Here is a 14,705-nt window from a genome sequence, read left to right as displayed (position 1 = left end):
TGAACTTTTATCCTTAGAAAGGCCTGCTTGCAAAGTTGTCCCTTACTTGGTATCTGGAAACTTGGATTTTAGAAGGGTTCCTGCCATTAATTGATAAGAGTGGCTCATTTAAACTGTAAAAGCAGTGTGGTTTATGTTGAATGCTGCTTTCCTTCTTGGAGTCTGGAATTTAGATACAGGCAAGGCAAGGGCTACCTACACTAACAGCCTCCTGTTAAACACCCTGGGTATTGAATCTCTAGCAAGCTTCCTGGTTAGCAACATTTAACTAGTGCTGTCACCGCTTTGTGGGGGAATTAAGCACATCCAGTGTTACTCCATTGGGAGAGGACCCTCACGTCTGAGGGCCTTCGCCCTACGTGCTTTTTTATTTTGCTCTGTATTCTTTTGCTTTAATAAATAACAGCCATGGGCATGGCCATATGCTGAGTCATGAGAGTCCATTTCTTATATGACAAGCCCAAAACAGTGATAATAAGAAGTAGTGGCAGAGTTAAAAAATAATACTTAAAAAACCCCTAATATAACCATGTCATTACAGGTGTGGAAACAATCTCACGGAAGCTAGAAAATTTGTCAAAGATCACCAAGTCATTAGTGACAGAATAAGTTTCAAAGCTTAAGAAACAAATCAATAAACAGTTTTGAAAAGTTAAAATTTTTCTAATATTATCCAGCTAATTAAAATAGATCATTTAAAAAATTAAGTTTATTGGTGTGTTGTTTCTAAAACATGCTTTTTTTAAAAAAAAAGCAAGCTGTGGACACAAACTGTGACTTTGTAGATAAGCTACAGCATTAGGTGAAAGTATTTTCTGCATACAAGCTGTCACACTGGTAACTTGTTAGCACCATTTGCCTCTTTGCAATAAAACCCAAAATGGAGCCCTAGTTGGTTTGGCTCAGTGGACAGCGTTGACCTGCGGACTAAAGGGTCCGAGTTCGATTCTGGTCATGGGCATGTGGGCTCGATCCCCAGTGGGGAGCGTGCAGGAGGCAGCCAGTCAATGATTCGCTCTCATCATTGATGTTTCTCTCTTTCCCTCTTCCTTCCTCTCTGAAATTAATAAAAATATATTAAAAAAAACACACCTCAAAATGGAATCATATCCTAAAAATGAACTTTCTCAGCTGGTATTTTACTTGTATATTTATCACCTGAGTGAGGGTTGTGAATCTACAACAGAGTTGCTCAGTGGCTCTTTTCCAGGTTGCTCATTAGAATCAAGTCAGAAAAGTGACTTGACCAATTAAGTCAGAATCTCTGATGGGTGGGACTCAATCATCTTTTTCTTTGCTTCTTAAGCTCCCCATGTGAATCCAATATGTGGCAAGCTCATTGAGAATCTTGTCTAATTAAAATTCTTTCTATATGCCAATAAAAATTGTGTTTATTCCATACTAAATGGCTGTTTTCTGTATCCGGCAATATTAGCTTTATGTCTTTAGTTGGAAAAGCATAATAAAAATGTAAATTTAGCAAAATGAAATTCTATGACTAAGAAGTACAGATCTAGAGAACCTATGATATTTACATATGTAGTATTAATGTTTATTATGTATCAACTGAAGAAATATACATTTACTTTTGAGCTAGTTAACCAAAAACTAATTATTGTGCATCAAGAGTCATTTAGTTAATCCTTTGAATCTTACTCATGATGTAAGAGAATGTTAAAATAGAGAATATATTTACTGGGTACAGGCACACCTCATTTTATTACAATTCTCTTTATTGTGCTTCATATATGTTGCATTTTTTACAAGTTAAAGGCAAGAACTTCCACCAGCAAAAAGATTACAATTTGTTTTATTGCAGTACTCACTTTGTTGTGGTGGTCTGCAACTGAGGTATGTCTGTGTATGCATTGCAACTTTTCATCCAGAAGAGTGTCAGTTTTGTTCAGAGTCATGCACCTTCATTGAGGGAAATACAGGGTGTACCAAAAAAATGTATACACACTTGAACAGCTGATGGCTCAGTTTTGAAAATAAAATGTATTTTAATAAACACTGCTTTTATAATTATTCAAAGTGTGTGTATAAAGTTTTTTTTTGGATACCCTTTATTAGATAGTGATGTGAGAGTTTGTGTTGAAGAGGAATGGGATTTTAAAATCAGGTCCGAGTCACTTTCAGAATTTTATGTCTGATATAGGAAATGACCATGTTATTTTGAACATTGGTTGTGTAATCTAGCCAGAAACCAAAACAAAAACTAAAGCAGTTTGAACCTTTGTCTAGTTTACAGTCAACCCTTGATCATATGTTAGAGCAGGGATTGGCAAACTATGGCCTGAAGGTTAAATCCAGCTTTCTCCTGGCTGGATTATTGGAACATAGCCATGCTCATTTATTTACTTACTATCGGTGGCTGCTTTTAGTTGAATAGTATTGTGACAGAGACTTTATAGCTTGTAGAGCCCCAAAATACTTACTCTCTGACTCTGCAGAAAGTTTGCCAACTCCTGTGGTAGACTGTTGTGTCACACATGATTTACTGACACTCCTTAAGTTGATCCTCTTAAGCTGAATTTGGCCTTTCATGCACAGGTGACTGGAGGTGATTCTGTTTTTAGGGCTTTCCAGTGGAGGTTGCACTTGGGGGAAAGGGATTTGCCTTGGCATTGAGGTGTATGCTGCTAACCCTCTGATGTTCCTAATATGGGGGACCATATTTGTTTACTTACGTGGGGTGGGTGTCTGTTTGCCTAACTCACATCCTCCATGTTCCCCTACATCAAGTCCTCGCTGTTGCTCCCTCTGTTGGGGATGATCACGGAGTAGCAGGTAACTGGGGAACTTGGATCAGGAGGCTCTCCCACTGCAGTCTCTGGGGATAAATACCATTTTTAATACACTTTGCTAATAATGGGTTTGGATGTGAACGTTTAAAGATTAGGAGTGGCTTAACCTTCAATCCTTCCTGGTCCATGTGGAAAGTTCTGGAAGGTGTGGAGGGCTAGTGGAGAGAGTATATCTGGCTCAATTCCCCTAGTCTCTGGTGCAGCAGAGGGTAGTTGACTCACCTCCGAGCTATGGACCACATCTCCACCTCGGCCCCTGGTTGCTGGTGAAGGCTCTCATCCACTTCCTAGGTTACTTGTAACTGAAAAGCAATACCTGCAAATACATTAGAGATTTAAGAATATAAACATTTTTAACTTCAAAGCACGTAACTTCCTTTTCTAACATGAAGATGTTCATTAAGTTTTGGCTTTTTGATTTTCAGTTAACATGTTGAAAGGCATTACAGGAAGTGCCTGTAAATGAGATTAAATATAATGATGGCCTGGTAGCCCCTAGGTGATGTGATCATTAGAGCTGGAGGTTTGGGCTAGAAGTTAGTCTTGAGAAAAATATTTGGGGTTATTCCTTTTTTTGAGGGGGATTAAGATGCTTGCTATAAATTTTCTTTAATAAATGTCGTTATTTTTGTGAATACAGAAGATTGGTATTTTTTAGAAAATATTTAAGATGATTTTAGACTCAAACCTCTGAAAATATTTGAAATATGATGACTTAGTTTATTCTTCTTGTGATTTAGGTCTAGATCTATGCCTGAATGCATTTCTGCTGAGGTTATTTAGTTATACCCACCTTATTAAATCTCTCTGTGCTAAAAGAGTTCTTCTGGTGGTTGATTTTCTTTTTCCTTAGATACTGTGAAGGGACCTGTATTTGGCACAGAGTTCTAGATTGTGATATTTCTATGTGCTGCTAGTATTTGAGGACCCTGGCATTTATTTTTGCTTTCCTAGTGTGAAAAGGCAGTGAAGGTAGTGTGTTAATGGAAGCAGGCTGAATTGCTTCCCACAGTAAATGGGTTAATGAAGATATCAACAATGATGAAACCTCTCTCATGTGAGTGTTTTAAAGTATGTAGTTTAATTTTTTATTTAGCTATGTTTATGGTACTTGATTTTTTTACGTGTATTCTCCCCCCACCCCCCTCGCCCACACTAACTTTCATCCCTTTTTCATGTTAGATCAGCGACTATTATCTCTTCTACAAGATGAGTAACAGCCACCCACTTCGCCCCTTTACTGCAGTGGGGGAAATTGATCATGTGCACATTTTGTCTGAACATATCGGTGCCTTGTTGATTGGGGAAGAATATGGTGACGTCACATTTGTTGTGGAAAAGAAACGTTTTCCTGCCCACCGGGTAATTTTAGCAGCGAGGTGCCAATATTTTCGGTAAGTCTGTAATACTTCCTGAAGATTCAAGTTAACTTGTAGAAACATTGGTATTTTTCACTCTATAAAATATGTAACACAACAAAAAATATGTAACATAGCATAACAATAAATATTAGCAATCCTTCCATTTGACATCTATAAGAATTTCATCTTTGTAGACTTTTTGTTATTTTTTGAAAATCACTGTTTTCTTTAGAAACCATTTTAGAACTATAGGGTTAGAAGGCTCCTCAGGCTAGGCCAGTGGTCGGCAAACTCATTAGTCAACAGAGCCAAATATCAACAGTACAACGACTGAAATTTCTTTTGAGAGCCAAATTTTTTAAACTTAAACTATATAGGTAGGTACATTGTTACTATCTTAATTAGGGTACTCCTAAGGCTTAGGAAGAGCCACACTCAAGGGGCCAAAGAGCCAGCCGCATGTGGCTCTCGAGCCGCAGTTTGCCGACCACGGGGCTAGGCTGGACCCAATCCACCAATTTTCAAGATCTCAAGAATATATATCTTAGGCTGAGTCTTTGTTGCCTTCACCTTCTTCTCACCATTGATTACTAATGGAAGTTTAATTGATACATTGGCAGATAGGCTTCTCATGGTACAGACAGACGGTCCTCTGGACTTTCTAATGAACTTGAATACCTCTTAGTTCCAGGACCTGTAGGTACTCAACAGATCTCTAAGACAAGCATTTGATAGCCCCAAATTAGAAACAAGTTTTTGTTGTTGTTGTTAACCCTTACCCGAGCGTATTTTCCATTGATTTTTAGAGAGTGTGCGAGGGATGGGGAGAGACCGAGAGCGAGAAACAGCAATGTGAGAGAGACACATTGATTGGTTGCCTCCCGCACGTGCCCTGATCAGGGCCAGGGATTGAACCTACAACCAAGGTATGCCCTTTACCAGAATTTAATCCTTGACCCTTCAGTCCATGGGCCAATGCTCTATCCACTGAGCCAAATTGACTAGGGCTAAATAAAACAGCTATTTACTGATACTGTTTCATAGTTATACTAGAACTAAAACTAGACAAAATATTTATGCATTTAATTAATGTAAAAATTGTACTTAATATGAAGCCATTGTTTATTACTCAACCCCTTAATTTCCAGGGTGATAAATGTTAAAGTGAGCTCTAATTACTCTGAGTTATACCTAATGTTAGTTAAAAGGGAGTCATCACTGAATGATAATGTATCTTTGATAAATCCATTGGTCTATAGCCTTAAAGTCATTGATTTGCATGGGAAACTTGATATCTAAAGTTGAGATGCTGATGGCTAAGAAAAAAATTCAAGTTACCCTCTAGTGAAAACTGCAGTCTAAATTTTATAATCAGAAATAACTAAGACAACGAAATAGCAACACCTAGAGTCACACAGGAAAGTGTATATCTTATAAATATTTACTTCTGGATGAGAATTTTATAGAACTGATAACAATTTGTAGAGCATTCCATCTTACATATAAAGTGCCACTGTAGATGAAGCGAGGAGCCTAGAAAAGAGGATTCTATTAAGAGTTCTTGCTAACACTCTCCGATTCCTCTTGCTAATGGCCTTGCTCTAGTCATTATTTGTTACCAACCTCTGTCCTCTGCACACTTTTTGTGTTTCTTTCCCATTTCTTACTTTTGGTTCACTCACTATTAGTGTTTTTTGAAGAGTCCATTCTTTTATTTCTTAAATATGTTTTTATTGATTTCAGAGAGAGGAAAGGAGAAGGAAAGAGGGATAGAAACATCAGTGATGAGAGAGCATCAGTGATTAGCTGTCTCCTGCACACCCCCTGCTGGGGATTGAGCCTGGAGTCCGGGCATGTGCCCTGACTAGAATTGAGCTCTGAACTCCTGGTTTATTGTTTGACCTTAAACTTCTGAGCCACACGGCAGGGCTGAAGAATTCATTCTTTATTAAGTCAGAACTTTTCAGCTTTATGTTTAATATTTGTCAATAGTTTATACCTTATCCTTTTTCAAAAATAATTTGAGACAACTATATGTGGGTATATTTTAAGTAATCAGTATATTCTTAAAAGAAACTCAAATACTTTAAAAAAATTAAAGATCATATTGAATGAATGGAGTGTACTCTCCTTACTTATTGACCTTGTTCTTAATGTCTATGGATATTGAACCTTAATGTCTGGTGTCTCACAAGGCTAAACTCAAAGTCATTACCAGTGATGCCTTAAATTCTCATTGCAGACACCATTCCTGTGCTAAGGTAGGTCAACTAGCTGTCAGTAGTCAGGAGAGGCTTTACTAAGTGTTGTCATAGAACCTGTCAATTCCCAAATAAGTACAAACTGACTGTACAGGAGGGAACTTGAGTTCCATAAGTTGGAGCTCATATTTAGGATTCCAAGGAGCTTCATCAAAGCCACTTTTAGAGCATTGAGAATCCATGTGAATATCATGGGTCACGCTGGAGTAAGTCTTCCTCCATGAGATCTTCTGAGGAAGGCATTTTTAATCTAGCAATTTTAAAGTTGAGATTGAATGTTCTCTAGATTAATGAAAACATTTAAGAGTGTTTGTAGGAAGAGCATAACCCAATGAGGTTTATGCTCAGACTATTCATGACTTTTTTGCTGGATGGTTTCAGCTATTTTCCTGAGCCAATCAATAATGTTGGATCCTGGGGGAGGGTGAGAAGAGTTCCTGGCAGGTGTGGAGAGAACCCTTGAAATGCTAGTCCTGCTCTGAGAGTGTTAGGAGCAGGGGAATCTCTTTTTGCCCCCTATTCTCTTGCTCTCACTTTTACATGTTTTCTGTCTCACTCTGTACTCTTCCTTTTCTGCGTTCCTCCTTTGTCATCATCCGGCTGCCCTTTCTTTTATGATAGAGTGAAAATTTAATTGGTTCTTATTATTTCTCCAGAGTAATAGAGGTAGAAATTAAAATTCAGTACATTATGGAATTTTCTAATTTTCATTTTTTAGATGATCAGATAAGCAATAATGTGGGGATTTTTAAAAATCTGACAAATACTGAAAGACCAAAAAAAATCAAATCATCCATAATTCCATCACCAACTTCAATTTCATTTTTAATTTATAAAGTAACAATGAAAGCCCTTTCCTCCAAGCCACCTTAATCCCATTCCCCAGAGACAACCACTGTTAACAGTTTAATATGAATTTTCCCTGATTTTTCTCAATATAAATAGGTGTCCTATATAATAAAAGGCTAAAATGCAAATTGACCGAACGGCTATGATGCGCAATGACCACCAGGGGGCAGACGCTCAACATTCCCCAGGGGCTCCTGGACCACAAGAGGGCACAGGCTGGGCTGAGGGGATCCCTCCCCCCAAGTGCACGAATTTCGTGCACCAGGCATCTAGTATCTATATATACACCTATGTACATACACATACAAGTATGTGCTGTACACTTTTTTACTCAACACGTGGATCTGATCTGCAACATAACTGCTATCTCCTGGACATCTTTACAAACAGGATATATTGCCCTTCCTTGATCTTTCTAATGGCTGCATAGAATGTATATATCACAACTTTTTAATCACATTCCTATAGATGGACATTTTAAGTTTTTTTTTCAGTATCTCCGTTGTTTCAGTATGTATTCTTATAAGTTTCTCTTTACGATCATGCTGTATTATATCTCTAGAGCTGAATCCTATAAGTGAGATTACTGAGTTGAGGGTATGCATCTTTTAGATTTGAAATGATAGTACTTAAATTACTTTCCAAAAAGGGGTGCCCATTTATACTCAAAGCAGTGCATGGGAGAACCTGTTTTTCCATTGCTTTTGCAGCACTGAATATTAACAGGTTTTTTAATTTGTCAGTCTAACAGGGAAGAATGGCACCTGGTTGTGTTTAGTTGTTTTTAACTGATTATATTTTTTCTATAGAGTTTTACTTTTTTGTTTTCTTCAACTTTTCTACTAGGGAGATTTTAAAAAAAGTATATATATATATATATACACACACACACACACACACATATATATAATTGTGTAAGTATATATATATATGTGTGTGTATATATATTGTTGACAGTATTACAGATGTGTCCCATTTTTCCCCCTTTACCCCCTCACCTCAGCCCCTACCCCCCCCCCCAAGGTCTTCACCACTCTATTGCCTGTGTCCATGGGCTATGCATCTACACTAATAAAAGAGAAAAATGGTAATTGGCGTACGGCGCTACCCTTTTCATTGGCTAATCAGGGCTATATGCAAATTAACTGCCAACAGAGATGGCAGTTAACTGCCAACAAAGATGGTGGCTAATTTGCATATGTAGGCACAATGCAGGGAGGCGAAAGGGAAAGCAGGAAGAAGCCCCCTACCACTGACAGTGATCGGAAACCCAGGGGGGAGCTAAGAGCTGGGGGGCAGGGCAAAGGCGGCCCTGGGGCCGCCTTTGCCCTGCCCCCCAGCCATGATCGGAGAATCAGGCGCCTTTGCGGCCCTGGCCAGTGATAGCAGGAAGTAGGGGTGGAGCCAGCGATGGGAGCTGGGCACAGTCGAAGCTGGCAGTCCCGGGAGCTAGGGGTCCCTTGCCTGGGCCTAAAGTGGAGCCAGTGATCGTGGGGCCGCTGCAGCTGCGGGTCCCCGCTGCCCGAGCCGGACACCTCAGCCAGAGGAGTCCTGCAGGGGCAGGGGCGGAGCCCGCGCCATCGCGGCGCCCCCCGCTGCCACTTCGGGTCCCTGCTGCCCGGGCCGGACGCCTTGGCCAGAGGCATTAGGCCTGGGCAGGGGTGGAGCCTGCAACCGCGGGGAGCTGGGGGTCCCCTGCCCAGGCCTGACACCTCTGCCGGAGGCCTCAGGCCTGGTCAAGGGGCCGATCCGGTGATTGGTGATCGGAGGGTTATGAGGATCAACTCCTCTGGCCGAGGCATCAGGCCTGGGCGGGGGGGGGGTTGGAGGGATATGATGGTCTCCTTGCCCAGGCCTGTATCCTGGGTCAGAGGCCTCAGGCCTGGGCGGGGGTCAGAGCCAGTGATGGGGGGGAGATGGGGGTCCCCTGTCCAAGCCTGACACCTCTGGCGGAGGCGTCAGGCCTGGGCAAGGGGCCGTTCAGGCGATCGGAGGGTGATGGGGGTCTACGCCTCTGGCCGAGGCATCAGGCCTGGGCAAGGGGCAGAGCCAGCAATCGGAGGGGTCTGGGGGTCCCCTGCCCAGGCCTGACGCCTGGGCCAGAGGCATCAGGCCTGGGCTGGGGCCAGAACCAGTGATGGGGAGAAATGAGGGTCCTCTGCCCAGGCCTGACACCTCTGTCAGAGGCATCAGGCCTGGGCAAGGGGCCGATCCTACGATTGGAGGGTGATGGGGGTCAACGCCTGAGGGCTCCCAGTATGTGAGAGGGGGCAGGCTGGGCTGAGGGACACTCCCCCCCCCCCCCCCCACACACACCCAGTGCATGAATTTCGTGCACCGGGCCCCTAGTATAAGTATATTGTGCCAAGCCGGCACAGCCGTGGGTGAACCTGAGAGGGGGCGGTAAAGGATTTAGAAAAGAGAATAAAGCTGGGCGCTAGGTGGGATGCTGCCCTCTCTGATGGAGAGGCAGCGCCATGGCCTGCAAGGTGAGTCTTTATTTTATAGCCAGATTCCACCAGGCAAAGTAAGGGCGTGGTTACAACATTCTCGAAGGTTTCAAATCTACTCAATTATATGCACCTGATCAAGCTTTGTTTACTTGCTGCACCTCCCGCAGCCCATATCACTCAGCCACGTGGGACCACAGGTTCAGATCATAAGGCCAAGCTTACAACTATATGGCCTTTGGCTATAATTGTGCTGGGCCTTGCACGTGGCTTTGCCACGAGAGGATCGTGCTCTCTCATTAGTCCCAGGCTTGAACCTGTCCAAACGCTGTAGCTGCTCTCCACAGTATATAAGTTCTTTGGTTGATCTCTCCTTGTCCCCCCACCCCTACATTGAGGTATGTACCTCCATGCTTCGGGTCTTATTTTGTTGGTCAATTCATTTTGTTTATTAGATTCCACAAATAAGTGAGTCATGTGATATTTATCTTTCTCAGTTTATTTCACTTAGCATAACATTTTCCAGGTCCATCCATGCTGTCCCAAAGGGTAAGAGATCCCTCTTTTTTACAGCTGCAAAATATTCCATTGTGTAAATGTCCCACAGCTTTTTTACCCATTCATCTACTGATGGGCACTTGGGCTGTTTCCAAATCTTAGGAGTTTTAACTTTTTTGTTTTAATCCTCACCTGAGGATATTTTTTCCCATTGATTTTTAGAGAGAATGGAAGGGAGGGAAGGAGGAGGGGGAAAAAGAGAGAGAGAGAAGAGAGAGAAAAATCGATGTGAGAGAGACACATTGATTGGTTGCCTCCTGCATGGGCACGACCGGGACCAGGAATTGAACCTGCAATCCAGGTATGTGCCCTTGACCTGGACTGGAGCCTGTGACATTTAGGTCTAGGACCAACATTCTAACCACTATAGAGTTTTACTTTTTAAACTGTTTTATTGACATGTTTATATTGATTTCACTGTTCCTCTCAAAAAAGCATTTTTAAAAAAATGTATTTTTATTGATTTCAGAGAAAGGGAGAGAGAGAGAGAAACATCAACAATTAGAGAGAATCATTGATTGGCTGCCTCCTGCACATCCCCTACTGGGGATTGAGCCCGCAACCTAGGCATGTGCCCTTGACTGGAATCGAACCTGGGAACCTTCAGTCCACAGGCTGACGTCCTATCCACAGAGCCAAACCAGCCAGGTCAAAAAGAGCATTTTTATCTGTCTATTTAATGACTGTCTGAGCTTTCAGGATATTTCATTAGTTCACTTGTTTATAAAATTAATTCAAAATAGTTTTAAAGATATTTCTCTTAGTTTCGTTAGAGAACTTCAAATGATTACTATGCACTTCTTTACCTGAATCTTTATGTCATTAAACAAATTTATGTTTGTATAATGTTTATACTTTTGACTTCATGATTTTGTAGCAAATCTTACTTGAGGTTTTTCTCGTGCATTTTTTCTCTGACGTGCAGAGCATTGCTATACGGTGGAATGCGAGAATCTCAGCCAGAAGCAGAAATCCCCCTCCAGGACACCACTGCGGAAGCGTTCACGATGCTACTCAAGTACATCTACACTGGGCGGGCGACACTGACGGATGAGAAGGAGGAGGTGCTGCTGGACTTTCTGAGCCTGGCTCATAAATATGGATTTCCAGAGCTGGAGGATTCTACCTCTGAGTATCTCTGCACCATACTCAACATTCAGAATGTCTGTATGACTTTTGATGTTGCCAGTCTCTACTCACTGCCCAAGTTAACTTGCATGTGCTGCATGTTTATGGACAGAAATGCTCAGGAGGTGCTCTCAAGCGAAGGCTTCCTCTCTCTTTCTAAGGTGTGTCATTGTCTGCAAGTAACTTACAGGCATGCATGGTCTTGTTTATATCTGTCCAGTAGAAATGCAGCAATGGACTAAGAAAAATTAAAAGTCAAAGGTGTGGAAGAGGTTGTCTAGCCACCTGCCTGTGGCTACTGAGACTCTAGATCAGCCGTGGGCAAACTATGGCCCACGGGCCGGATTCGGCCCGTTTGAAATGAATAAAACTAAAAAACAAAAAAGACCGTACCCTTTTATGTAATGATGTTTACTTTGAATTTATATTAGTTCACACAAACACTCCATCCATGCTTTTGTTCCGGCCCTCCGGTCCAGTTTAAGAACCCATTGTGGCCCTCGACTCAGAAAGTTTGCCCACCCCTGCTCTAGATCATATACGAGAAGAACAGATTGCTTCTGTTTTCTTTTAGGTTCTTTTGGTAAATTCCAAGTACAAAAGACACTGTGATGCTAGGTAGTTGTTTTCAATGGGGTCTTGCATACTGCTTTTTGAATTTGTATTTCTTTGATAAAGAGAATAATTCCATTATGAGAGGGAAAATTCATAAGGGAGATCAGATGTGTTGCTGTATGTCTCTAAATCAGTTTTGTTTTTTTTCCTGGTTCAAAATTCACTATTAATGGTGTTTTACACTGAATAATAGCCAGAGTAAAACTTTTTGCTCAAATCTTTCTCTGAACCTTGGTCGTTGTCTCTCTTTTCCCTTTTGGTGTTCCTCTTAGGACTTGAATATTTTGAATGAGAACACTTACTAGTATTTGGAAAGTTACACATCTTGTTTTGAGTTTAAACTATGATTTTTATTACCCTACTTTATTTTTAGAGATAAGGTCTTTGAGGGCTGCACCAGTGTTGCTGGGGGTCAGTCTGAAAATCTGAGGACCAAAAATAATGATAGCGCAGTAATACTGTGAAAGAAAAGATTTTGAATTTTAAATGCTAGATGTATCTCTTGAAAAACATGTATGGAAAGACAGCTCCTCACATTGATGTTTTTCTTCTTGTTTTATTAAAAGACTAGAGGCCCGGTGCACAAAAATTTGTGCACTGGGTGGGGGGAGGCGTCCCTCAGCCCGGCCTGTGCCCTCTCGTGGTCTGGGACCCCTCGGGGGATGACCACTTGCTGGCTTAGGCCTGCTCCCGGGGGATTGGGCCTAAGCTGGCAATCAGACATCCCTCTGGCAGCTCAGCAGCCCTCGGGGGATGTCCACTTGCCAGCAGGGAGAAGACCTAAGCTGCAGTCAGACATCCTTAGCGCTGCTGAGGAGGCAGGAGAGGCTCCCACCACCACCGCTGTACTGGCAGCCATCAGCCTGGCTTGTGGCTGAGCGGAGCTCCCCATGTGAGAGCGCACTGACAACCAGAGGGCAGCTCCTGCATTGATCGTCTGCCCCCTGGTGGTCAGTGTGTGTCATAGTGACCAGTCATTCCCAGTCTTTCTGCTGTTAGGGTCAGTTTGCATATTACCCTTTTACTATATAGGATAGAGGCCTGGTGCACAGCCAAACCCGGCCTTGAAGGTTGTCCCGGATCAGGGTGGGGGTCCCGCTTGGGTGCCTGACCAGCCTGGGTGAGGAGCTGATGGCTGTTTGCAGCTGGTCACACCCCCTTCAGGGTGGGGGTCCTCACTGGGGTGCCTGCCCAGTCTGGGTGAGGGGCTGATGGCTGTTTTCAGGCTGGCCACACCCCCTTTAGGGTGGGTGTTCCCACTGGGGTGCCTGGCCAGTCTGGGTGAGGGCCTGAGGGCCGTTTTCAGGCTGGCGGGCGACTGAAGTGCCCAGCCTCTCCTTTTTTTCTTTTCTTTTTTTTTTTATTCTGGGATTTATTTACCTTTTATAATTGAAACATTGTTGCCGTCACTGGCGCTCCCAGCTCTGAAGCTGCGGCTAGCTGAAAGCAGGTATCTGGGGTTTGTTTGGCTTCTATAATTGAAACATTGTTGCTTCTGGAGCTCAGAGCCGGGCCTTGGCAGGTGGGTGCCTTGGCTTCTTCCATCACTGGAGCAAGCAAACCTCATGTTCGCTTCAGCTGTGCGGCGGCCGCCATCTTTGTTGGCAGTTAATTTGCATATCGCCCTGATTAGCCAATGGGAAGCATAGCGAAGGTACAGTTAATTACCCTTTTTGTCTTTTATTATATAGGGTCGATGCAGATGTGTAGGAAAGACTGGATGTTTGAGGTAGTGGTACAGTATGCCTATAGGTATTCACCCAGCCATGTGCAAGAAAGTACATGGCATAGAATATGGACAGAAGATGGTCAAAGAGAATTAATTGTTTATATATAACTGATGCTTGCAGTTCTGTTGGATACTGCACATGGTTGAGCTCCATAATAACTGGAATTTGTTCTTGTTATCCTTTTCAGACAGCACTTTTAAACATCGTATTAAGAGATTCATTTGCAGCTCCCGAAAAAGATATTTTTCTAGCCTTGTTCAACTGGTGTAAGCACAATTTAAAGGAGAATCATGCAGAAATCATGCAGGCTGTGCGTTTGCCTCTGATGAGCCTCACCGAACTGCTCAATGTTGTGAGGCCTTCGGGACTGCTGTCTCCTGATGCCATTCTGGATGCTATTAAAGTTCGATCAGAGAGCCGGGATATGGACCTCAATTACAGAGGCATGCTCAGTAAGTACCTGTTCGTTTTAATCTCAGCAAAAGTTTTGTTTGCATCGTGTGACAGTCTCAGCTATGAAACTATAGCACAGGTATATATGCTCCCTATGGAATGCCTTTCCCTGTCGTCCTCCTGAGATTGCATAGCCATTATAGATTCCCAAATAGGTATTTCTTGCCATCCTTGGACAAATTTCTCCAGCTGTTCCCTAGAGTGTAAGAAATAGATATTTTCCTCAAAACTTTTTCTTCTTTCTCTAACAAGTCAATGGTAACTACATGCTATGTACTTATTATTTTAGGCAGCATGAACATAGAGATTCTAAATAACAATAATAATAGCTAAACATGTATGTAGCATTTCCAATACTTATGTGGTGCTTTTTCTTAATAAATAAAAACAATATATTGACTGCTGTGTGAATTGGAGTGAAAGGTAGTTGAGAAATAGTATGGTAGCTGCAGGGAACAGGTTTGGAGAGGTCCAGGAAGGGATTCGGAGGTGC

At 42.3% G+C, this 14,705-nt stretch overlaps 1 protein-coding gene across 2 annotated transcripts in view; it reads left to right on the top strand.

The window, feature by feature from the left end:
• The window catches only part of BTBD9 (BTB domain containing 9), a 437,801-nt gene that overhangs the window by 44,598 nt on the left and 378,498 nt on the right, over positions 1 to 14,705 (top strand). For both annotated transcript variants that reach the window (XM_081093921.1, XM_081093920.1), the window contains exons 2-4: positions 3,990 to 4,201; positions 11,212 to 11,575; positions 13,947 to 14,211. In XM_081093921.1, coding sequence (XP_080950047.1) covers positions 4,017 to 4,201; positions 11,212 to 11,575; positions 13,947 to 14,211 — 814 coding nt within the window. In that variant the 5' untranslated portion in view covers positions 3,990 to 4,016. The remainder of the gene's footprint in view (positions 1 to 3,989; positions 4,202 to 11,211; positions 11,576 to 13,946; positions 14,212 to 14,705) is intronic.

Source organism: Myotis nattereri (genome assembly GCF_964212035.1).
Source record: "Myotis nattereri genome assembly, chromosome: 6".
Taxonomy (NCBI): Eukaryota; Metazoa; Chordata; class Mammalia; order Chiroptera; family Vespertilionidae; genus Myotis; species Myotis nattereri.
The sequence above is the reverse complement of the archived record's forward strand: the minus strand, read 5'-3'. Positions and strand labels throughout refer to the sequence as shown.